The sequence below is a fragment of the Lentinula edodes genome (genome assembly GCF_021015755.1).
Source record: "Lentinula edodes strain Le(Bin) 0899 ss11 chromosome Unknown C8R40scaffold_20, whole genome shotgun sequence".
In the NCBI taxonomy this organism is placed as follows: domain Eukaryota; kingdom Fungi; phylum Basidiomycota; class Agaricomycetes; order Agaricales; family Omphalotaceae; genus Lentinula; species Lentinula edodes.
The window spans coordinates 328537-352078 of NW_025764326.1; the positions used below are offsets into that span (position 1 = coordinate 328537).

A 23542-nucleotide genomic window follows, 5' to 3' on the forward strand; every position below is an offset into this window, starting at 1 on the left:
TTTCCACACTTAACTTTCCAACATCTGTCCGTTTCCTTCCATTCTTCCATTTCCCAAGAGCCAACAAAGTCACCCTTCGAACATCGATCCATCTCCTGGAAAATGCGAGCCTTCAGTTCTCTCCACGCCGAATTGTCCACTTCGTTATTACAAGCAACACATCGGGAACTTTCAGAATTCCCTAGGGTGAACACGTCTTGATCATCCAAATACACCTTCATCTGGTCTCTCCGAGCACGATGGAGCCTTAATAATATGAGTAGATCTTTCGCAGATAGGCGCTTTAGGACCTCTTCGTGTTCATCATCATAAAGATTCAAACCCAAAGAATGCTTGGACGCCACCTTGGCCTCTGGTACCCAGCCGAAATGTGTAGCGAGTGCATACAGACGAAGTGGCTGTTCCAAAAACATGGGCGCTGTAATTCCGAAACGAAGGAATGATAAAGGACCTGGAGCATCCCAAGATTCCGCGAGTAGTAGAAGGTTTTCAATTTCTGAGATACATTTTTCGTCCGAGTCTGCAGACTCAGGATTAGGTGTCCAAGAAGGAATAGGAAGGCCGCTCATTAGGCGGAGCATAGGCTCGAGAATATCATTATGCTGAGAGGTTGGTAATGGAGAAGACGTGGATGATGGTGTTTGAGGGGAAATAGAAAGAAGTGCATTCCAGAAACCAGATGCGGACCGCAAGACAAAGGATGGAACTCGGTACAGTGTGCCCTCCAAGGATCGTAGTACAATATCGGCTTCAGGTGAGCAAAATTGCGGGTGATATTCATCCAAAGTCGGGGTATCGGTGGCTAAGTCGCTTGACATCGTGGTCTAATTCGGAGGTGCAACCGAATTTAAGGCTGTTGGAAGTTACTATTAATATTAGAATCCGATACTCGGATAAAGCCCCCCCGCAGAGAGCGCTGCTGAGCAAATTCAACCATCATGTTGAATATAGGCCATGGAAAAATATACATATGTGTACAGTACTCTAAGTCGTTCTGCGAGGCTGGGTATTATTACGATCATGATCCCTCGATGGGTATTCGTCCGTCAATTAGTAGGTCGCTGCACCCCTTCTACGACCAGTTCTCATTCCCGACCTTCTCGATCCAAAGCATCGGCAGCAGAGGATATCCAAAATCACATCGAATATGGTAACTATGACCTGTATTACAAGAGTCAAGTTAGCTATCAACCCAAGCAGATGAAAAGCACAAGACTTACCGTAGTGATAGCACCTACAATGGCCATGATAACGCCTGCAATGGCGGAAATGATTGCGTTAATGCCTGCGCCTATTGAAGAAAATATGGCTCCCTATACAGAGTTTCAGCGATGAATCAAATGAAGAATTAGGCATGCGTATCTACTCACCATTTCTTGTTGTTTATTTCGTCGTTTGTGAGAAGGATGTTGGATCCGTAACTGGGTGAAGATGAGATTGCAATGAGCCCGCACATCTATTTTATATCTGGTCCTGTATCTATCGGAGCGTGACGTAGCAAGGAAGTTTGGGGTGAAGTAAGGCATGACGATCTCTTCGAGACTTCGAGAAAAAGACCGCAAGGTGCACGAAACTTCTCCACACGAGGCATAAAAATTTAGACTCCACCTACTTACGATGACATCACAAAGAAAGTCGGTCAAAGCTGTACATAGCATTGTAAGCGACATTGACAATGAACCTACGACTCCCGCTTGATTCGCTCCTTCAACTGTTCATTCAGAAACTTCTCCAACGTATTAGCGCATTTGTGATAAACGCTATCTTCCAAATTGTACAAGCGGCAATTATCGAATACAAGCCGAGCATCGCTAACAAAATCTTCGACCGTCTGGTATTGATTATTGTCAAGTTTGTGCTCCATCGTACTAAAATCTACATGCCACGCCGTCAGGAATGGACGGATCTTGGCTAAAGCAAGAAGACTTGTACCCATGGGTTTTAGCACGATATCATGGTAGTCTGGCACATCTTCCGCGGTAACAGGCTTGAGAAATGGCCATGCTTGATTATGTTCTTGCAAGTCCTTCAGTAAGCGATCCATGAAATGCTGATCGGGACTTTTTGGTAAAAGACGAGCCAAGCTATAGAATATCAGTTGATGTTGTTGAGGACATGGGTAGAGACAAAACTGACTTTTCAGCCATGGACGGGGTCCATCCAGTTTCACCTGAATGTATTTTAGACGGATATCATCGAGATGGAGGGAGACAGGCGCACGTAGTCCAGGAACGTCTTGCGGGTCTACGGTGACACCTACTGGGGCACCTTCTTGAAATTGAGGAAGTCCTGCGTGTACAATATGCGAACGAGACATCTGTCGAACTTTCGACATGATCGCATCTTGCTGCTGGGCAAGAATATTTGCCTTGTCAAGGTAGTCAACTTTGTCCAACATCGTACATTGCATAATTGTGCCACCCTCGTAATCCTTGATATAGCCAGCCCACACCGATCGATCTAGTGTGATCTCCTTCGAAAACCCTTGCTTCTCGAAATAGCCGACAGCGTAGTTGTCAGCATATGTTAGGAAATGGTTCATTCGTGGATACGTTTTCCGTATGTGCATCTTGTAATGATCCATAAGCATTCCACCGTAACCCTATAAAGAAGGAAAAGTTAGAGAGAGCTGGAAGGAATATTTTAAATTAGAGTTGTAACCTTGACTTGGTCTACGGAAGCGGTGGCAAAGAAAACAATCTCCGAAAAACCTCGGTGGGGAAAGGGACGGAAGAGGATGCCACCGACCACCTTGTATCCACGTTTGACAATGGCTAGAGCTCTGGAATTGGCATCATGTACCAAACGTGCAATGTAGTCCCGCGGCATTTTTGGGAGTTGCTTCTGGAAGAGTGTTTTTAGGCCCGTCATGAGGATCATGGAATGAGGTTGTCTATCGTTCTGAACTGGCATGATTTGGATTATACCTTTCCGCAACTCGATAGTAGCAGCTTTTTCGGTTCTTACTGGCGGCTAAGAGTAGAATGAGGCTTGGAAACAGGGGGAAATGGAGGATACTGACCGCTGTGGTTTCAGAGTCAACAGGTACACCTGTAGCAAGCCTATCCAGTTGTGCATCGTCCAATTTATCCTCAATCTTGACTCTCGGTTCAGGCTCGACATTTGTTTTACCGTGAGCAACAGGCATTCTACCGGCAGCAGGAACAAATTTGACACCTTTGCCAGGCTTTACGGGCGATTTTGGTGGCACGGTCTTTTGTGATACACGCATTGCCAGGGGCTCTTCGTCGTCGTCATTATCGTCTCCGCTGAGGGAAGACACAGATATTCGCCGTTTTTTGAGAGGCGGAGGCTTGTCGTGAGGAGAAGAAGAAGGAGAAGACGCAGATTGACTATTGACTCGTTGTTCTTTTCATCGAACACGTCAATAATTGGTACGATCACATGAAGACGAGCATACCGGAGGAATTGACAAGCTGAGACGGAGCAATCATGGACACTGGCGCATCCGTCATTCGCCTTCGAAGACTTTCTACATCAGGATCGCTATAAGCGAAATCCAGGAGTTTTCCTTCGTCCTACATGAACGGCCTTGAGTTATCATCAAACACAATTTTGGGATGAATTCCATCACCTAACACCCAAACATTGAGTTGGAAATCAAATTGCAAGGTATGGACTCCGGACCTGCATATTTTCGTCAATTCGTATCGCATACGATGCCCGCCTCCGGTATTCCTCGGTGCCAATCTGCAACTCGTTCGCTCCGTGTTCTGCCACTCCGTGACCACAAGCACAAATGTCCAGATACGGAGGCGCCGAAGGCTTTTCATCGTCGTCATCAGAGCCATATTGTCCTAGTTCACCTAAGATCGACTCGCCAGACCCATCGTCAAGTACGACATGGACCCCGATACTCGGATGTAGGCCTTTACAGTTTTCGCAAGCGGTACATGGACAGTGACGCGCAATCTTGAGAGCAATGTGCAGAGGGGTCAATGAATCTATAGAGCTGGATGCAGGATACGCAAACTTCATTATTCTGGAGTACAAGAGTAAGTGGGAAGAGGCATAGAATTATTTAACGTAAGCGGCGACGGATATGATCAATTTCAAAATGATCGACCTCCGCAAATAAACTTCCATGCTTGCTTGTTGTTTTGCACGCCCATAAATGGCGCTGCTTTCTATTCCCTTTTCCTTTCAGATCTGGTTTTTTTCTTTCTTTCTTCTAGCGGTGCTTGCCAGCGAATGGATAGATTATCCTAGCGATGGGTCCGAATTATCCATTGCTTCATTTTTCGATTTCTGGTACTTACAGAACTATAGATTCGCGACGCTCACGCACTACTCCCTCCCCCTGGACTACATCGCGAGCTGTGGATGCACCGCAGATAGCACACATTATCCTACCGCAGCTCTTTCTCAAATGGCCTATGGAAGTAGTACAGCCTACGGCCCAGCTTGTGGAAGATGCTTCAATCTAACTTTACTTAACACATTTCTATCTGTGCCCCCGTTTTATCCACCGAAACCCAAATCCATTGTCGTAAAGGTAACAGATTTGTGTCCCCTATCTACTACCGGTTGGTGTAATGCGACAACAAATGGACCCAACGCGTATGTCACGGTTGGCTTTAATATCCATAGTCTTCCTCTGATATTTTCTGAATATGTATCACCGTACAAAGTGCAGGAAATTTTTTGAATTTTGATCTTGCATATCCTTCGACCTCGATACCCTCGGACTTCTTCCCATCGAATGCGACTTATTATGGATACACGGTAATTCACATAATATACTTACCCCTTTGGTCTGGTGCTTAGGTTGTACCACAACAGGATTTTGGGGTGTGGAACATCAGTTATGGGAGCGTTGCTTGCAGCAACTGGGAAGGGTGGAATAATGATGCAGCTTTAGGTAGTGTCACCGGACAAGGCCCCGAGAGCGTCTGTTGTGCTGCGGACCCCACCGTATGTCCTCTATATTGCTGTGGGTATTCGTCCACTCAACAAAAATAGAACTCGAGCAACACATGCACATCATATTCTGATCACAACGGAATAGCGTAAGTGCCTACTCGTCTTTTGCGATTTCCCTATTGAATTCGAAAATTTTGTAGGCCAGACACGACCACGTCCTCAGGACATTCTATACCACGACCGTATTTATTCACACTCTCATTTGCATCGTTTATGTCGCTGTTGTTTGAATCTTTGTTGTGCTAGTTAGTAAGGATGAATGGTTGCATGAATTCAATTAGTAAAGAACGTCAATTATCATGGTGATAGTCATGCTGCCCGCCTGATAGTGATGTATATTAGAACAGTCAAGATATTCCAAGGTCCTTACTTCTCAACGTCGTCTTCGGCGAGTCTCCTGTAACCACGACCGTTGGCGAAAAACTTCCTCAGCTTCTTGAAACCACCGAAGAAGGCAACAGCCGCGCCAGCAAAGGCGAGTAAAGTAACAAAAAAGAAGATATTTCTGAGGAAATGAGACTCCTCAGTTTCGGAAGCGGTGGAGACAACAGACGAAGTTGGCGACGCAACAGCAGTAGTAGACGTTGGGATAGTAAGATCTGCTGTAGCGGTGGGAATAAATTCGGAGGGGGAATCAGAATCGTCCTCCGTTTCTGCATCATCGACCTGTAACGACAATGAAATCCAAATTTTTATTCGTATCACAAAGTTGAATAACAAGAACGCTGATTATAGCTCAGCGTGAAGGGGTACCTGGTTGCCATCGGCATCGGTGACGACTTCAATCAGGAGCTGAGGAAGACATTTGATGAATTTCTGCGTTAAGAAACAGTGGATTTTATTTACCTCGCCACAATCAATAATCTTGACATCTTCAGTTGGACGGTCGCCTTGTCCTTTTGGAACATCCTCTGAGAAGAGCCATTCAGTCAGCAGCTGTGAGTTCAAGAACGAAAAGCGTACCAATTGCATACACGACATCCATTCCTTCAAGGACTTTTCCGAATACAACCTACCATGTCAAGGGTGTCAGCACAGAGAAAATGTAATTGAAAACATAGTTCTCTTACATGTTTGTTGTCTAACCAACTGGTGACCACAGTGGTGATGAACTTCGTAGTAATTATGAGATTGGAGGAATATACGAGAATAAATATGAACCCACGAATTGAGAACCTAAACATAGAGTCAAATGATCTGTAGACTGCAATGTTGAAAGATCACTTACCATTGGTATCCTTGCCCGCATTTGCCATAGACAGAATACCAGGAGCAGTATGCTTCAGCTTGCTAGAGAGAGCGTTAAATTCATAAATTTCTTTGTGATTGCATAGCTCACAAGTTCTCGTCATCGAATTTGTTACCGTAAATTGACTGCGCAGCCAGTGAATGAGAATGTCAATTCTCCAGGCGCAATTTACACACCTTTCCACCGCGACCGTTTCCATCAGCTGATGAGGATGTCAGAGACGAACATTAGAAAAGAGGAGACGCGAGACACACTGAAATCGCCTCCTTGAATCCTAAAGGGACGTCTGTATGAATACCGCAAGCATCAAAAGTTCACGAGCACACACATAAATTGCTTGATAACACGGTGAAATATGGATCCCTTGTATGTCATTCCCTCATCCAGTGGGGTACCGTCCTTTCGCACACCAGTCGACAAGGCACGGAAATTTTCAACAGTCTTTGGTACAGTCTAGATAGAGGGTCATAACAAGAAGCAACAAACTATAAGCTATAGCTGCTCACTCCTCCAAAGAGTCCGACGACGACTGTATTTAATCAGGTCAGGAGATAAAAGTTTACAATTGTAATGAACGTACTCCTTCCCATGAACTGGTCACCGTGTTGGATATCGAAGAAGACCTTGTGAGTAATCCTTGGACCCTTCGCAGCTTCAGCATCCTGCGCACAGAAGAGTGAGGCCAGTGACACAGCGAGGAATATTAACGAAAGTCGACGAAAGTACATGGTTGTAAGAGATATCAAGACGTGGCTTCTCCCTGGCTTTTTCGACGTGACAGGCGCCTGATTTTTAATATCCGCGCGCCTATTCGAATTTTCACTCAATGGACGACGACGGCCTGGTTTTGAACCTTGCAAGTGAAGACTTTTCCTCTTCAAAAGCCTCAATTAGCTCAAAAGGGGGGAGGTGGACTGACAGGTGAATTCTTTGACTTGTGTATTGGTCTTTATCTAAATCTTTCCGATCCTCCCTTTAGATTGAAAGCAAAGCGCGGAGCCAAGCGTAAAAATCGTAATGAACAGCCCAGTAATCCTGGGAAGCCTCACAATATACAGACAGAAATTGAGGAGCCTCAACGGAAGCGTCCTCGTGTAGAGAAACCTCCCGCTCAATCTGCCAGTAAAGAACATCCTCACGTTCAATCTCATCCCCCGACTCAGATAATTTCATCACTCTTTTCCTACAACCCTAAGGTTCAAACACCTGTCAATCCTGATCCTTCCAAAGTGCCTTCTGCACCGTCCAATGCCCCCTTGACCGATGCATCTAGCTTCTCAGGACTAGGTCTAAATCCCCTCATCTCCGCACATCTTTCCTCTAAAATGGGTATACAGAAACCTACGTCTATCCAACGCGCTGCACTTCCTGTCACACTGTCTGTATCACCGGACGTAATGGCTCGAGATATATTCATACAATCTCAAACAGGTTCAGGAAAAACTTTGTCATTCCTTCTTCCTATCATTCAGGATCTACTCCCCTTGAGCTCATTATCTTACATCGACCGGTCCTTGGGAACATTAGCCATCATCATTGTGCCTACTCGTGAGCTTGCGAAACAGATATCCGATGTCTTAGAGAGTCTCCTTTACCTCCGATTAAGAGCCACAGACGAATCCGCGGATGATTCGAATACTGTACGTTTAACACGTTGGCTGGTCTCCGGCCTTTTAATAGGCGGTGGAACTAGGACGCACGAAAAAGCCCGATTGCGAAAGGGACTTCCAATCCTAGTGGCGACACCTGGTCGATTGCTAGATCACCTCCAAAATACATCTACTTTCAATGTTTCCAAGTGTCGGTGGCTGGTTCTTGACGAGGCTGATCGTCTGATGGAACTAGGCTTTGAAGAGAGCATCACGGGCATCTTGAAGTGTTTGGATGGACATCGAAAGCTGGCTCTGCAGGCTGTCAGAGAAGGGATTGGCAAAGAGGTCGGCGGCTGGGATTGGGAACGTAGGAGACGGACTATTCTATGCTCTGCAACGATCCGTGAAGATGTTCAAAAACTTGCTAATACCACTCTTACGCGACCGATCATGATTAAAGCTACAGAAGTAGAAATACCCTCTGGTCTGACGACTTCGAAGACTGTTCACGCCCTCGAAAACTTTAGCCCTCCCTCCCAACTTTCTCAAAAGTACGTTATCACTCCATTGAAATTACGGCTCGTCGTCCTCGTAGCACTACTGCGTAATATGATTTCTCAACGTCGAGGTCAACCAGGATCCAAAGCCATTGTGTTTCTCAGTTGCACAGATGCCGTGGATTTTTTGTGGAAAATGTTGGGTGGGTCCTTGATGGACGGTGAAGATATAGAAAGAGCAGAGCAGGAATCAAATGTCGAAGACAACTCAGATGACGTCGACGAGGGTCAAATAGAGTCAAAATCCGAACAAATATCACTGAAATCCTCCTTACTTCCCGACACGTCTGTATTTCGTCTCCACGGCTCTTTACCAACGCAAACACGACTTGCCACCTTACGCGGCTTTTCTGGCTCTTCCAAAAGGACAGCGCCGTTTTCCGTGCTTCTCTGTACCTCAGTAGCCTCTCGTGGATTGGATCTTCCTTTGGTGTGGAGCGTCATTCAGTACGATCTCCCCACAGAGGGTGGTGCTACAGAGTACGTACATCGAGTCGGTCGTACAGCTCGTGCAGGCAAAGGTGGTGAGGCCTGGAGCTTTGTTAGTCCCAGTGAGGTGGCATGGGTACAGTGGGTGGAAGGAAAGATGCGTAGTGACAGCTCAGAAAGTGAAAAGCAAAATATCTCATTAATCCCCGTCACTCCAGAATCCGTCCTCAAATTAGGATTTGGAGGGAAAGGCAGTGAATACGAAGAGAGAGCAACTCAAGTCCAGCTTTCGTTTGAACGCTGGGTCCTTCGAAGCAAGGAGGTTCGGTTGTCTCCACACCATGCTATTAGATTTTGACCTAATTTCTCTTCAGAACGCTATTCTTGCTCGCAAGGCATTCATGTCTCACATGAGGGCTTACGCGACACATCCTTCCGCTGAGAAACACATCTTCCACATCCGACATCTTCACCTCGGACATCTTGCCAAAGCATTCGCTTTACGAGAAACACCAAAGGCCGCTACGAGCGCTTCCGGTGGTAAATCTCGGAGATTGAACACGGCGAAGGATGGAGGGGTAACTAAGAAGAGAGAAAAAGATAGGGCTGCGAACATCAAAGGCGAAAAATGGGAAATTACGCATAGTGGAGACGCCGAGAGGCGTATGCGAGACATTGTTCGCGCACAGGGTAGACATTCGAAGAAGGGTGGAGTAATGATGAGCAGTGGTAGCTCAGAGTTCCAAATTGCTGGAGGGTATGATTTGGAGAAGATGGTAGGCGGTATGTAGAGTGTTATCGCGAGCGCATTTCCAAGGAATGAGCCAAACACCCACGATAAGATACAACCATTTGAAGTTGAAAGCACTCGAGTCTTGCAACTACACAGATACATTTGCAGGCTATGTAGTCCGCATATATCCAGATCTGGAGGTCCACAGGTTCGTACAAACATCCACTACAGGGGGATAAATGGAGATTCTGCCCAAGTCCAGCAAGAGACAATAGGCCATAGTGTAGATACGCTTCCAAGGGGACTTGGTTTTGTCGGGTTGCCCTGATGTGTTCCTCTCCTCCACTAATGGGATGTAGCCACTGCTCCTCTTTCTGTCATGGTTGGCGAAATAGTGTGCATGTATCAGTTGTGGGAAAATATTTGTACGGCGCGCCGAAAGCCGATGACTCATTATCCTCAATGTCCCCTTCAACGCCAGTGAACGATGGGCCACTGCCGCCTCCTGTAATTAGTCCTGGTGGTACTTATACCCTCCAAGTAATATACTCTTGCTGTCAAAAACCCGTTTACTGATTTTACTGCCACAGTCAATTTCTGTTGGTTGCAAAGTTTATATCTCACGTCCTGGTCCGAACGGTACAACCGAGGAACGGGTGGCCGAAATTCTTTCTATAAGAGACAAACCAGTGAATCCGTACGCTCGTCGTAGCAACGATGTCAAAGAGGAGGAGGAGGTTGATAACAAGAAACCCGAGGAGAAATTAGAGTTCTTTGTTCATTGGGACCAGTTCAACAAGCGTTTAGATGATTGGGTCTCTGGCACGCGGATACTCCTTCATCGTGATCTCGAATGGCCACGTCCCAAAGCCCCTCCAGTGAAGAAGGCTCTGAATGGCACCCCGAAAGTGCCTCCAGGAAAGGCTCCTCCAGGCAAGGCTCATCGACCGAATAACCTGCTCAAGGCAGCTACTTCCAATGCCGCCCTCGGCGCATCCCCTGCTCCTACTCCCCAGCATTCGCAATTATTCAGTATATCTCGTGCCTCCCCATCACCTGCGCCACCTTCATTGAAGCGCAAGGTACCGCATGATGAAGAAGAGGAGCCCACGGAGGAAGCTTATGACTTCGACGCAGATGCAGATGGCGACATGGAAATTGATGGAGACGGGGACCTCGAGACCTTTGATTTGAGCTTGACCGACACTGGGCCCGACTCTCAGGAGCCGCCGCCATTCTCTGCTTTCAGCAAAGAACAGGAGATTGAAAAATTACGAACATCAGGTTCTTTGACACAGTCGGTCTCGGAAATCGCTCGGGTCAAAAATCTCAATCGTCTCCAAATAGGCAAACATGAAGTAGAGACTTGGTATTTCAGCCCTTACCCAAAGGAATACGCCCACCTTCCGGTCCTATATATATGCGAATTCTGCTTGTGCTTTTTCCCTTCTCCTTTCATGCTATCAAGACATCGACAGCGCTGTAATCTGCTGCATCCACCGGGGAATGAAATATATCGCCACGAAGACATATCCTTTTTTGAAATTGATGGCAAACGCCAATTGAGCTGGTGTCGGAATCTCAGTCTATTGTCAAAGTGTTTTTTAGATCAGTGAGTTTTAATTCTATGACCCACCGATCTCCTACTCAATTCGCATTGTTCAGCAAAACTTTGTACTACGATGTGACGCCTTTCATGTACTATGTTATGGTGTGTGATATAATCAGGAAATCTCTTCATCATGGGCTCAATCGTATTGATATAGGCCATACGAGATTCCGCTGGTTGCCATATTATCGGATATTTTTCGAAAGAAAAGGAGTCTGCTGAAAATTACAATGTTGCCTGTATCCTGACCCTTCCTCACCACCAGCGACATGGCTATGGCAAACTCCTAATCGAGTTCTCATACGAACTAAGCAAGAAGGAAGGCAAATTGGGAAGCCCAGAAAAGCCTCTCAGTGATTTAGGTTTGCTAAGTTATCGTGCATATTGGAGCGAGGTCGTCGTCGAACTCTTGATGGAATGGGACGGAGACATCAGCATAGATGAAGTCGCTCAGAAGACATCTATCACCCATGCAGATGTCATGAATACGTATGTTATGTGTTTGTCTACGGCTTGTTCCTAGCACTCATTGCTCCCGAAAAGTTGCATCACATTACAGTTGTTCAAACATTACAAGGGACAACACCTTATTGTACTCAATGATACTGTCCTTGAACGACACGAAAAGCTTCGCAAGAAGAATCGCCGTCGTATCCACCCAGAGAATCTTCGATGGAAGCCACCAGTGTTCACGAGGGACCAATTGCGGTTTGGGTGGTAGGATATACCTAATAGTATATACCATGTAGCATCATATTTGTTCAGCGATAATCCCTGTAGCCATAAAATCCTTTATCTCTCCACTCGATGTAACTAAAAAACAGTATAATTTGCCTTGTCTGACCGTTGTTTCCGACTAAATGTGGCATCCCGCAGAGGTTTTTGGACTATCGCATGTATGTGAATGTGGAAGCGTTGCCGCCATTGGAAAGACGGGCCTCCGTGTATGATTATACAACATTTACATTGAGAGAAGATAGAAAACAGCCTGACACCGAATCACAACAGTTTGTTCTTGTCTGTCAGATAATACTGCGGATTGTTTGTAAGGGGAAAAAAGTCGCAAGAAGAGCACATGGAACTCTAAATTGAGAGTGACTCGAACCATCTAAGTAAAGCATCAGAGATAGAACCTCATGAAGAACTAGTTCAAGATCTATCCACGCACGTTATTGTTGAATAGATTCAAGAGCGGCAAGGGGTTTGTTCCTCCTTCTAAAATGTACGCTTCCATCATCAATCTCGAACTCGTGGAGAGACAGTGTACTCTGAATCTCCGGCTCCAATTTGCGTCGAGATATGGTTGGTGATGGAGGACGAGAGGTAGCAGGAGAAAAGACCCCAACGCCAGATAACTCGAGGTTGTTGTCCTCAGACGTGAAGTACTCGGTCAAGCGTACGTCGGAGGGTGCTGATAATGAGTCCAAGACTGCTATCGATTGGCTGCTGTCACTGTCAAGAGTGAAAAAGTGACTACGAAGATTGTCTTTGGTTTTCTGGGCGGAATCTTCATTAATTCGGTCTACAGAAGCTTCGCGAATGTGTATGCTAGGCGGTTCCCTTCTAGGATACATTGTCTGCTTGTCAGACGTGGACGCTTTGACAATGTCAATAACACCCAGTGTCCTGGCGATCGTGTACGAGGTGATATCCTAAACACAAAAGAAGTTTAGTGTCGACAAATTCGAAAGGCCCTCGAATAGACTCAATAGTAGAATCAATATCAGAATGGGTAAAAGGAGTGCCAAAGCAAGAACTTTGAAGCTGTATGCAGCTTTGGCCACTACAGAGTTCGGCTTATAGCTCCAGAGATTCTCGACATAGCAGGCCCAGAGAATTTGGAGAGCTGATGAGGGCGATACTAAAGAAAAATTCATTGTAAGGGTTTCCTGAAAGTGACCTGGAAGCTAGAAGCGCGTCGTGCGTCGTGTGAAATCTGCCTTACAGCGATACGTAAATGACATTGATTTCATACTGTTCCATCTATGTACTTTACTACATGCATAGTATTTCCATGTCCGCACGATACATAATACAATCCGATAAAAGCATGAAAAATCCGAGAGCGATGAACAAACAGAACTTTGTAGGAATAGTAAAAGCACTACGAGCGTGAACCTGATAATGACACAACGAAAATATAAAGCTAAGCTAAGGATACATGGTATTAGATGGAAAAACAACACCGTCAGGACGTATAAGAATGATAGGACGTCGTTTGGCTATCTGCTGCTCTGGGGGAAGACACCCAAGGACTTCGGTACATCGCACTTCTACGTACGGTGATGGCTCATGACCAAAGAACACGCTGACCGGATCTGATTTGGAAAAATTTTCTCCGTATACAGTCAGCATTTTAGATGCATGGGGATTGGGCTTTGATAGCATGGACCGCGAGGAAGAACAGTTGGCCTTAGGTGCTTCAGCAGCTCGGTCAGGAGGACTGTTTAGAAAAATGTTAACGTCGAGTCTCAAGCGGATCAGGGATAGAATACACACAGGTACTTCACCACACCTGGGAACGGCGTCACAGGTTTGGAAGGTATCGGGAACGATCCAGTTTGAGGAGCGTGTTGGGCATCAAACAACACAGGAGGGACATAGAAGTTGTAACGGATTTGATCTAAAGAAAGCAACTCGAAATTCAGAGCATAGAGGGCCTTCGAAAACGGCACATACCCGTTCCAACTATGGTCCAAACGCTTGTCTCACCAATATCGACTTGCCATAATGCTCCTGAAGCAGCTCCAGAATCACTGGTCGAGCCTCGTCTACCAGATGTTACAGATCCCGCTGAGCTCGGACGTCTGCGGCCCTTTGTTGGGTTCTTAGACGGCCCGCCTGCACTCGAAGTACCCCGCTTCTTCTTCACGCGACCTCCGTCATTTGAAAGGAAGTCGGGCGATGAGGGAGATTCTGGTGCGCTGTCCAAGTTGTGGCCAAAATATTCGCTGCCATTGGAGGACACAGGAGTGGAAGAAACCGGGGAGGCGACAGGGGAATTACCGCTATTACTTCCTCCGCTGTTCCACTGACGACCATCAATTGGGCGGTACGTGTTCACCTTTTCGCCCATGCAAGATAAGAAGGCACCAGTAATTCCTGGAGTTCCCGGTTCAGGCATGCCTTTCGCGCCATCATAAACTTCAAAGGCGATTTTATGAAGTTGCGAAACTGGGTCACCGCATACCTCACCAGGAGCGCAGAAATGGTCGGCAACACCTTTTGCCCCTTCTTGGAGACCGCCACCGACAACAGTAGTTTGGTGGTCGACTTTACGAATGATAAGAACGGGGCTAACAACGCCAGAAGTCAAACATTGAAGGACAACAGTCTGATTATAGTAGATTGGAATTTGTGAGCCGTTATTAGTGAATGGGATGGCATTTGGGGGTGGGGATGGATAATCAGGCTGCAACGCTGGAGGAGGAGGAACATCAATACCACCTGTAGGTTTGTTGACATCGACGATATACATCACGAAAGGGTCTAAATATAAAGCGCACTTAGTATCAGGAAGCAGATCACAGAAAACGGCTTACCCCAGCTGGCAGTACGGGCAATAAAAGAGGGAGTATTTGTACGAGAGCGTTGATCAAGACCCATTAAAGGTGCACCATCCGAACCTTTGAATGAAGATCCAGAGCCGGAAACACATAGATATTTCGTAGACACAGTTTGTGATCTTAAACGATGAAACAACGATATTGTTGATCCATGATTGATGCAAACTTCAAGACTATCAGTCGGCAATGTTCCATAAAAAATGTGAAGAAGGCTCACGCTCGAGATTTTTCGCGCTCTGACGCTTTTTGCTTGGTTTACTAATCACCTTGATGGGCCGACTGGGAAAGATCCCAATAACACGTTCTGGTTCATCGTCCGACGAAGGAGCGGTGATTTTGACAAGAGCCTCCACCTTTTTCTTCTTCTCGTCGACGTCCGAAATGAACAGCTGTTTTCCAACACATCGTCCGATATATGTTGTACCCGAAGGAGGGTCACTAACATCAAAGGACTTGCCTGATGACCCTGTCCATTCAATTGAACCTTCTTGGGGCGCAGGTTCGCCGGAGATAGAGATAACCACCCGAGGAGGACAGAGCTTAGGGTCTTCCCCTCTACGATGAACATCACTCCACCATGAGTTACCAATCATGATGGCAGTTGGGGGAGGACATAGAAACCTGGAACATCATGAATATGCAGAGTATGGCTACTTTCTTGGGCAAACTTACCGTTTCTCGGTGCCGTACGACTTTTGAGCAACTTTACTTGACATAACGATAACTGTTCTTTCTCCGAAGGCCAGCCGATTGGGAGTCCGCACATATTGTTCGAGATAAGGCCTACAGAAGGTGTCAAAAAGTGATGAATAAGAACAACAAGAGTAAATTCACCGAATGAAAGTCGAGAGGTCACTGGATGTCCCCATAATAGATGGTCCACGAAGTCCGACACGAGCTAGCTGCTCATCTACGCCAGACATGCGATAGTCCCCGTGGGGGTTGCCCATATATTGCATTTCGTCAAATCCATTCATACCGTTGTCCGGGCGGTAACCATGAGTTGCATGCGGCGCTACTCCGCGTAGAATATCCGGACTATGGGCCGTCGGTGAAATTGGAGAGATCCCCGAATTTGCACCAGACTGGAACCGCCCAAGACGTTCACTGAAGTGTTGCAGAGCGGAAGAAGGGAAGGGAAGGTTGCCGTTGTTCATGGCGAAATCGTCTGATAAATCAGAACCATATGTACCTGAGCTTACGCTAGAGAGACGACGATCCGGTGTAAAGTCTGGAAAGTTTGAGGACGTAAAATCTTTGCCGCCAACTGGGAAGGGAGGATGTAAAGGACCGACAGGGTCACTCGGTGTAAGAGGTGATACTTTGCCACTGCCATATGAAGAGGGAAGACTGTGTATCATATCGTAGGGATTGCCATTAGAGCTGCCGAATGAAGGGACAGAATCATTGAAAGACTGCTGGGAGTAGAGGCTGTCGCCGTTTAGTCCAGCATAGTTTCCACCTAGAGAAGACGAAGACGCGTTGCGGTACCGGGCTCCGAACGAGTTCGGTGCAGAATGGGAAAAAAGATCGTAGCCTGAGTGGTCCTGATGATCGGAAAGGTTAAAAGGAGAAGATATGAGGAGAATAAGAACGTACTGGATCAGAAGTATGAAGAGCACTGAATGGATGGTCAATTTCTGACTGGCCATAAACACTATGCTGAGGGCCAGCAGACCCAGAAGTAAAGTCCATGGAAAGTTTTCGCTCTCTGAACGCTGAAGTTGGGTTCAGTATTTCAGCAAGATCCCAGCGGGAGATATCAGAGGGAGGAGGTATTGGTCTGGGCGCAACAGAAGAACTTGAAGAGTTCTCATATAAATCTGATCGGCTAGTCCGTTCGCCGTGAATTGCCGAACTAAGCCAGCTCGTTTGGGCCATCACTAACACTGACTAACCCGGGCTGAGTCGTATGCTGGTAACTTGCCTTCGACTTGGACAAGTGTTGAAAGAGCAAATAATAGATGAGGGGGGACTCTCGTTCCTTCTGCGCGTTTTGTTTTATACTTTTCGATAATGTTATCATCGGAACTTTGCCACTTATGGCGTGTCAGCTTTTTTTATTACAGCTTTCTCTTTAGACTTTGCGTTTCTGCGTGGGCGAAATTCCAGCTGTGAAAGCTTTCTCGCATTTTGCTTCCCCATCCTCACCAGCCTATCGGTTTTCTCGAGTATTATCACCCCTACCGATCCGAAATCAAGCCTCTGTGCCCGATTGGTTCTCATCTTTTCTTTTTCTTCCAGGACCTTGCATACATATGACTTGCTTAACTTTCGCCGCTGTGGCCCGGCGGATTTAGAAATCCATCTGATCTCTCAGAAGCATCGGTATCTCCCGCTCATCCCAAGGACTTTGTATGCATCTGTCGTTTATTATGATTTCAGTACCAGTTGGCTAGTCAACGTATTTTCAATGCCACATAGGTAAAAAACGTTTTCCAAATCGTAACTTCTTCCACGTTCATTCTCCCAAAAGCAATGAATTCGTGACCTCAGTCTGCTTGTACAAAATTGTCGGGAGCACTCTCTAACTTACGTTACCGATAGGTACCGTCTATTCCAAGCAACTGCACGGGCTATGGCATAAACTGGGCTCTTAAGTCGACATAAGTATATCGTCCGGCCAATACATACTTTGTCTCCCCAGATCGAGGAGATTTGTGTGCCTGCCATCAGGCAATTTTTGGGCTTCAGTTCCTCAATTGAGCTATATTCTACGCATTCAAATCGTCCAGTGACCAAATGCCCTCCTACTCAGAAAGATCTCCCACATGTCTCCCACATGGCTCTTCAACAAGGAAGAAGGATATGAGGTTACAAGTAAGTTGAAACTTCTTATATGCGTATGACGTTGAGTCGGACGTTTACTCTTCAAGTTTGGATCTCCGCCTTCGGTTGTGTAGTACTTTGTGTACCCCAAAGATCCTGAACAATGGGACGAATTCTATGTTCCTCGAAAAATTTCCAAGCGGGATATGAATCTAGTGGATTAATGCGTTTGCTTCTCAAAATAGCTGCGCATCAGGCGCTCAACTCGGTCCTGCCTTCACTAGTGGCAAGAGGAGGAAACGACGCCCATAATATTGTGGGGAAGTTGCATCTGTACATTCTGGCCCCTAAAGTGTTACTATCCTGAACTTGGCGCTGAAGTACATAGAAGCAAGGACAAGCGCGAAAGACCACCCAAAAATCAATCACTTCTGCAGTCAATCAAGATTATACACATGGAGGTAGTCCCGTAGACCTTCTACGTGTTAGTCGCTTATCTCTAATGCTTTTTGATTGGTCGGGAGCACCTTGGCGACCTTGGCCTGTATATGTGAGGGCTGGAGGTGCAATATCAATACTTGCCGTGCATGAGCGGGAATTTGATCAGTACTGTCTTCAGACTCCGCGGACACTCCGAATGTAGAGGTCCTAACCAAACAGTAGTGCAAATCGAGCTGATTTTCTGAGTCACTTGGCTGCATTGGAACTTATGTGGTGGGACTTGTAAACACAGGCATTTGCACATCTGTCCACTGAGATAGTGATCAAGGCTTCTGACGGAACCAATAACTCATATTCCGCAGTTGTTCATACATTCTCAATGACAATCACAACGAAGTCGTCCGAGAAAAATGATTTCTTGTTTGTACTTTTCTTGCTTACATTTTGGCCTGCTTAATTCTTTATGTAGTCTTGAGGTACGAAAAAAATGTTCTCTTTCGCCTGCCTTCCTTCAATTCCCTTCGTCATGCCTCTCAATGCCCGAACCAGCCTCTACCAGCCTTCGTTCCTGATCCGTAAGAGTCCGTAAGATCTGAGATGCTTGCTTTGACCTGATGCGCCATCAATCAGTGCCGCCGGGCTGACGCGTGGTCCTTACTTACGTAGGCAAAATGACAGCTGTCGAGTCGTCTCAACGACGCCGGACGGTGAAGCAATTACCGCATTCAACGTTGGTCTTCGCCTACACTGACAAGTTTCTTTGTCAATTAATGCAAGATGTCTGGATCCTCGTATCTCCTTGAAAAGCCCAGGCGAAATCCACCGACTCCTCTACGCTTTGAACATCCTTCCTATCACTCAAGGACTGGCCTCAGTAATCAGTCATCACCAACTTTCCTTTATGACCTTCCCTCTGCAACCTCCGTATCACCTCCTACTAGCCCAACCTCAGTCAATCGGCTAGAAAGTCCGCCGACATCTCCCGGAAGAATCAGACCACACCGCAGTGGCAGGCCAACGCCACCTCCAGGTGGACGAAACCGTTCAGTAACTCCTATGGGTGTTGCCACTAGCGATTTAGAAAAGTTCTCGGCCCACTGCCGCAACTGGTACGAGTCTCTATCTTCATTCAATCTCGGGATGTAGACATATCTTTTTTAGGTATTTCAAACAAGATGAAGAAGCAGGTCGGCTCATGACTCAAACTATGGCAAATTTGCCACCTGCTCAGCGCGCTCCCTACTCCCGTCTTCAAGCCTCTATACGATCTGCTTACCATCGTTCTGTGAATGCGCGAAGAAACGCAGAATTTAGAGCCCATCTCAGTGCAACACATCCCGGTGCATCCCTGACTCCCCATGCCAGAGCTAATCCTCGCGGATCAGATGCTCAGAAAGGTACAATCCGAGAATTTTCTCCCACTTCGTAAATTAATTCTAGTTTCTACTATCTAGAGAGATATCAATCTTTCGAACGTTTCGTGCGGAGCTGGTGTTCCATGGGAATGCCAGGCCCTCAACCATTCTTTCAGGCGTGTGAGTGGCATCATCCTCTAAAACATTCTATTCAGAATTGAAACGCAACAGTGTGGGCGGTTATGCGTCTACAGACAGTGCCAGGAAATACTGGCGGTGCAGGAAGGCACCGAATTGAATGGGAGTTTGACGATGCTGTTTTGAAAGAGGCAGCGTAAGTACCACGATCGTTGAGAAAACAAAGAAGTCTGATGCTAAATATGTTTTAACCGCAAATCAGAGGAAAAGATTTCATGCTTGAAGCTATCGACATTCTCAAAGGGGTCAGTCTTTCTCATACTGGATTCCACACCATCTGCTCATCCTTATGATAGGTCCTTGCATTTGAAGAAGCACCCTCTTTCCGAACGTCAACACCACCTAGCGGCGAGGAGAGTGATGATGCAACAATCACACATTCACGCTCCCAATCTTCACCATTCTTTCCTGGACGAAAGGACTACGATAATATAGTGCCGAAGCGTGCTCGAGCTCCGAGTGATCCATTTCTGGATACACATATGCTTTCACGTTCCGTTGGATGTTCTTCATCGAATATGACCTCCTTATTGGTATCAAATAACTCTGAGGAACCTCTGGTTGCCGGGTCGGCCCTCAATGAAGATGTCACTCCGATAATTGAAACCCTTGGCGATGATTCTGAAGAAGAGTACATGCGGACATGGACCTCTTCTGATCTCACCAATCCCGAATATCTCAATCTTGTCAAAGTTTTTCCTTCCCACATCACTAGACGAACTCTCCCTTATTTTTCGATTCCATCTCCAAAAAAACCATCGGATCTTGAGGCGGGTCTTGACGACGCTGCTGAGGGTAAGCAAGTTCGCTTTGGTACAGGTACTCTGCGGGTCAGTTCCATGCAGCGGACCGATGGTTGGGAAGGTGGTTGGTGGACTAGATTTGTTCTCTGGTGGCGACAGTTATTCCGTTAATCTTACGTGACCAATTTTCTTGCTTCACTGCTCGACGTTCAGTGATCATGTTGTATTTTGCATTCTTTATATCCTGGGACCGCTAGGTAGTTGATATACCTATCTGACCTCTGCAGACATTTACTGGACTTATTTTCTAGCGTTATATCTATGGCTTCAGACTGCAACAGAGTACACCGGACTACCAGTGTACCGCACGCTTTTGATTATCAACCACCAAACATTTTACTCATGTACCCTGACGATGGATGTCAATCCGAGGAAGAATGTGTATGGCGTCAGTATGTTTAGACATTACAGGGCATTCCGCGTTGCTTATTCTCTCAGGCTCCGAGGCACAATCGTTGCTAACAATGTTTAAACAGCAAGTAGTATACCACAGAAAGGGACTGTAATCGACGGAGAGCCGTCCAGCTCCGTGGTAAGTGCTCGGTCAACTTTAACAGTTTTCCGAAAAACGAGCGATCAAGATCAAGGGATTGGTTATATTGAGTCAATCGACGATACTGTACCAAATAATGTGAGCATGAAGACAAATCCGTGGACTTGGCATAATAATATCAATATATCCCAGTTTCCATTGAAGAAGATTGATTGGTGGACCTAAGACTGGGTCATGAATGTAGAATGCGAAAAACGGCGATCCCCGTTGCAGAGCCGGGTTGGCATTGGAATATGTTCTTGAGGAATAACCTAGAATAACATGGTAAAATGCTATGATTATCCAAACTTCTTGAAGACCATGAGCAGTTTTTGCGTCAATGGAACTAATATGACTAGAGAGCAATTATAATCGAGGGTTGAAATCAATGAGAGAGGAAGGATGGTGTGAAGACAAGGTCGACCAATATTACTAGTCTCAGATTCTGCAAACCAAGTGATGTCCGCGGAAATAGCGATTTGTTGCTGATGGACACATTCACAAATGCCAAATTATAGCCAATGTTCTGCATGAGGATACGTAAAACTCAGCTACGTGTCGGGGCAGGTCGGGGCCGATATCGATAGTCAGGATCGCGTTTCCAAGGACGTTTCAAATAGAAAATAATCTAACGCTTGGCGATTTGCCATTATACATGCAACATAGTCGAAAACAAAGAAGATTTGGTGCTTATCCTAAAAGGGACCTGACGTCAATGATTTTCCAGCTGTCGTATTCTTCCTCGTAAGCTGTTAAAATTAATGTAAGGCCCTGGATTTTCATGCACCAGCTGGAACAAGAAACACACTGGTCGTTTTCCAATTTCAACCTGGGCACAGTATTGAATACAAACGCTAAGAGCCTTCCTTAATGAAGGAGTACTTACGAATCATTGTCGGTCTCAAGATCACGAATCTTTTCCAGTTTCGCCTCATTACTCTTTCTGAGAGCCTTCATTTGCCGTTCGAGCTTCAAAACCTGCCCTTTGAACTCCTCCAAGCTTTCTATGATGCTGACTAGTTGGGTTGATGCGGTGAAGACATCAGTGTCATCTTTCGTAGAAGTAGTCGGGGTGATCTATATTCTCATAATGCTTATTTCCCTCGCATATTCTTACACGGATATAACGCACCCAATCATGTGCGAGATTCGCCTTCTTCTTTCCTTTGTTTCTGGAAGGACTGCTGCGAAAAGAATCAGGCTCAAACTCTTCATTTGACTCTTGGTCGCGGGAGCGCTTGTATCTCTGGCTTGTAGGGGGAGTCAAGGGAAGATTATCAAATGGATCATCTTCATCGGAATGAATGCTACTCTCTTGGGAAAGAGGTGTAAGTTTGAAGTTCGCGGGCGGTGGTTGACTAGATTGGAATACATTAGCATCGTTGCGTTGAAGTTGTGTACTTTGACGAGTAGGGGTGCCCAAAGCACGGTTAATTTCCTCGTCTCGCCTTAGCTGCCCTGGGGTCTTGACAGCCTGAGCTCGAAGGTTTGACGAAGGGGTAGTGAATTGGTTACTCCCATTCGCACGAGAATCGGGCTTCTTTTCTGCCAAGGCTTCTTGGATCGCATCCATCCGCATTTTTGAAGGAGTGCGAGGAGCTTGGGGAATTCGCGACGGTGTCTGTAGAAGGAAGGAGGTCAGTATGGTCATTGCCATCTTCGGGCAGCCAAAAACTTTCCGAGGAGTTATTCTGCGACATGGCTGGAAGTTGGTGAGGAGTTCCAGCTGTTAATTGGTCAACCCAAACTGAGATCACACAATATTATCAGCCTTGATTGAGAGCAATAAAAATTCTCGAAAGGAGCTGACAGAAAAAATCGCACCGGTCTTCAGGATTCTTCGGACAGAGGTAAAATTCCCTATGGAGGGTCATTGGATGAAATGATATGCTATGCAATCATGACGGGAGGCGATAGTACTTACCGGTTGGAATTTCCCTCTGTTTGACTGATTCTTCGAATCGCTTCAAGTTCGTGAGTATAGCAGCGGACGGTTCCTGAATAATCGACTGGAGATACGTGGATTATCCTGTTTACAGACATTCAAAGACCATGCTGGACGATTCAGATCAAGGTGTTGAAGATCCGGGCCGTTTTTTGCCGTCACAGAACGGTTACTCTCAGCCGGCTCTCAGCGTTCCACCGTCAGTTCTTGTCAGATTGACCATGATACCGACAAAAGTCCATTACATTGCCTCCGATAACCCATCAATACCAGCATTTGCTCTGCAGATTACCCAAATAGTGGATTCCTACATGCTGTGGGCTTCACCCACGGAACTGTTTGAAGGAGATGTAGAAAAAGCACCTCTTTCTGGCAGTTTATGTCGCGATTGGGCATGCGCAATGCCTCCTAAGGCTGTAAGTTGGATAGATATGATTGGGATCTGTTACGACTCTTGAACATTCATTTATACAAGGGCACAGCTACCACAGGGGCTAGTACAAGCATTTACAGAACAACAAATTCGGATATTTCGATATCCATGGCCCAGCGACTAGGTACCGAGTTTTTGATTCTCTACCTCTTGAAGTTCACCCTGTCCAATTTCCTGAAGCAAGAAGATTTGGTAAACAGGTATTTCTTTCGATAGACATCCAAAGCTACGCCGGGAAGCTAGAAGTGCTGTTGGCGCTGGAGAAGGGGATTTTGCAAGCCTTGAAAACACTGGAGAAATAGTTGCTATCTATCATATACATCTCAATGACATTGAAAACGATTAAGATTGCCTGGAACGAAAACTTCTAAGTTGCTGCTTAGTCTC

At 46.2% G+C, this 23542-nt stretch overlaps 12 protein-coding genes across 12 annotated transcripts; 5 read left to right on the top strand and 7 right to left on the bottom strand.

Moving 5' to 3' along the window:
• Window positions 1-5: 5 nt before the first annotated feature.
• Window positions 6-620, bottom strand: C8R40DRAFT_999623 (uncharacterized protein; the record flags this gene model as incomplete). The annotated part of the gene is made up of 1 exon (XM_046236809.1): window positions 6-620. A coding segment is annotated over one exon (615 nt), but the record flags the coding sequence as incomplete, so codon positions are not given.
• Window positions 621-1050: 430 nt separating this feature from the next.
• On the bottom strand, window positions 1051-1526 carry C8R40DRAFT_1171256 (uncharacterized protein; the record flags this gene model as incomplete). The annotated part of the gene is made up of 3 exons (XM_046231670.1): window positions 1051-1161; window positions 1221-1313; window positions 1371-1526. 3 exons carry the CDS (start codon window positions 1524-1526, stop codon window positions 1051-1053), a joined length of 360 nt encoding a protein of 119 aa, XP_046085734.1.
• A 155-nt stretch (window positions 1527-1681) lies between these two features.
• On the bottom strand, window positions 1682-3148 carry C8R40DRAFT_1046836 (Bromodomain-containing protein; the record flags this gene model as incomplete). Its single annotated transcript, XM_046224390.1, has 6 exons — window positions 1682-1875; window positions 1933-2084; window positions 2137-2170; window positions 2221-2602; window positions 2662-2973; window positions 3023-3148. 6 exons carry the CDS (start codon window positions 3146-3148, stop codon window positions 1682-1684), a joined length of 1200 nt encoding a protein of 399 aa, XP_046085735.1.
• Window positions 3149-4089: 941 nt separating this feature from the next.
• On the top strand, window positions 4090-5266 carry C8R40DRAFT_1107391 (RlpA-like double-psi beta-barrel-protein domain-containing protein-containing protein). The gene is made up of 6 exons (XM_046228198.1): window positions 4090-4236; window positions 4291-4581; window positions 4653-4746; window positions 4804-4935; window positions 4984-5030; window positions 5085-5266. Exons 1-6 carry the CDS (start codon window positions 4136-4138, stop codon window positions 5188-5190), a joined length of 771 nt encoding a protein of 256 aa, XP_046085736.1. The 5' UTR covers window positions 4090-4135; the 3' UTR covers window positions 5191-5266.
• A 378-nt stretch (window positions 5267-5644) lies between these two features.
• On the bottom strand, window positions 5645-7056 carry C8R40DRAFT_295059 (cyclophilin-like domain-containing protein). The gene is made up of 12 exons (XM_046234626.1): window positions 6774-7056; window positions 6700-6722; window positions 6522-6646; window positions 6448-6467; window positions 6370-6395; window positions 6284-6318; window positions 6173-6234; window positions 6110-6120; window positions 6015-6056; window positions 5908-5956; window positions 5791-5855; window positions 5645-5736 (listed from the first exon to the last, which is right to left on the bottom strand). Exons 1-12 carry the CDS (start codon window positions 6919-6921, stop codon window positions 5674-5676), a joined length of 669 nt encoding a protein of 222 aa, XP_046085737.1. The 5' UTR covers window positions 6922-7056; the 3' UTR covers window positions 5645-5673.
• C8R40DRAFT_1107404 (P-loop containing nucleoside triphosphate hydrolase protein) lies at window positions 6983-9921 on the top strand. Its single transcript, XM_046228199.1, has 3 exons — window positions 6983-7114; window positions 7173-9093; window positions 9146-9921. Exons 1-3 carry the CDS (start codon window positions 7020-7022, stop codon window positions 9560-9562), a joined length of 2433 nt encoding a protein of 810 aa, XP_046085738.1. The 5' UTR covers window positions 6983-7019; the 3' UTR covers window positions 9563-9921.
• Window positions 9922-9966: 45 nt separating this feature from the next.
• C8R40DRAFT_1046941 (histone acetyltransferase ESA1) lies at window positions 9967-11834 on the top strand (the record flags this gene model as incomplete). The annotated part of the gene is made up of 5 exons (XM_046224401.1): window positions 9967-10044; window positions 10095-11116; window positions 11170-11215; window positions 11271-11602; window positions 11657-11834. The coding sequence occupies 5 exons, from the start codon at window positions 9967-9969 to the stop codon at window positions 11832-11834; spliced, it is 1656 nt and encodes a 551-aa protein (XP_046085739.1).
• A 208-nt stretch (window positions 11835-12042) lies between these two features.
• Window positions 12043-13050, bottom strand: C8R40DRAFT_295820 (uncharacterized protein). The gene is made up of 3 exons (XM_046234627.1): window positions 12823-13050; window positions 12282-12765; window positions 12043-12221 (listed from the first exon to the last, which is right to left on the bottom strand). The coding sequence occupies exons 1-2, from the start codon at window positions 12988-12990 to the stop codon at window positions 12283-12285; spliced, it is 651 nt and encodes a 216-aa protein (XP_046085740.1). The 5' UTR covers window positions 12991-13050; the 3' UTR covers window positions 12043-12221; window position 12282.
• Window positions 13051-13065: 15 nt separating this feature from the next.
• On the bottom strand, window positions 13066-16640 carry C8R40DRAFT_1107409 (uncharacterized protein). Its single transcript, XM_046228200.1, has 8 exons — window positions 16279-16640; window positions 15514-16226; window positions 15352-15462; window positions 14897-15300; window positions 14656-14844; window positions 13793-14602; window positions 13613-13736; window positions 13066-13556 (listed from the first exon to the last, which is right to left on the bottom strand). Exons 1-8 carry the CDS (start codon window positions 16558-16560, stop codon window positions 13265-13267), a joined length of 2925 nt encoding a protein of 974 aa, XP_046085741.1. The 5' UTR covers window positions 16561-16640; the 3' UTR covers window positions 13066-13264.
• A 1680-nt stretch (window positions 16641-18320) lies between these two features.
• C8R40DRAFT_1107412 (uncharacterized protein) lies at window positions 18321-20777 on the top strand. Its single transcript, XM_046228201.1, has 7 exons — window positions 18321-18498; window positions 18550-18998; window positions 19051-19286; window positions 19344-19424; window positions 19476-19578; window positions 19645-19687; window positions 19739-20777. Exons 2-7 carry the CDS (start codon window positions 18667-18669, stop codon window positions 20354-20356), a joined length of 1413 nt encoding a protein of 470 aa, XP_046085742.1. The 5' UTR covers window positions 18321-18498; window positions 18550-18666; the 3' UTR covers window positions 20357-20777.
• Window positions 20778-21294: 517 nt separating this feature from the next.
• C8R40DRAFT_1107417 (uncharacterized protein) lies at window positions 21295-22876 on the bottom strand. Its single transcript, XM_046228202.1, has 7 exons — window positions 22702-22876; window positions 22588-22637; window positions 22457-22524; window positions 21910-22398; window positions 21664-21854; window positions 21586-21606; window positions 21295-21526 (listed from the first exon to the last, which is right to left on the bottom strand). Exons 1-7 carry the CDS (start codon window positions 22818-22820, stop codon window positions 21490-21492), a joined length of 975 nt encoding a protein of 324 aa, XP_046085743.1. The 5' UTR covers window positions 22821-22876; the 3' UTR covers window positions 21295-21489.
• Window positions 22877-22898: 22 nt separating this feature from the next.
• On the top strand, window positions 22899-23508 carry C8R40DRAFT_1107419 (uncharacterized protein). Its single transcript, XM_046228203.1, has 3 exons — window positions 22899-23138; window positions 23198-23279; window positions 23336-23508. The coding sequence occupies exons 1-3, from the start codon at window positions 22944-22946 to the stop codon at window positions 23455-23457; spliced, it is 399 nt and encodes a 132-aa protein (XP_046085744.1). The 5' UTR covers window positions 22899-22943; the 3' UTR covers window positions 23458-23508.
• The last annotated feature ends 34 nt before the right edge of the window (window positions 23509-23542 follow it).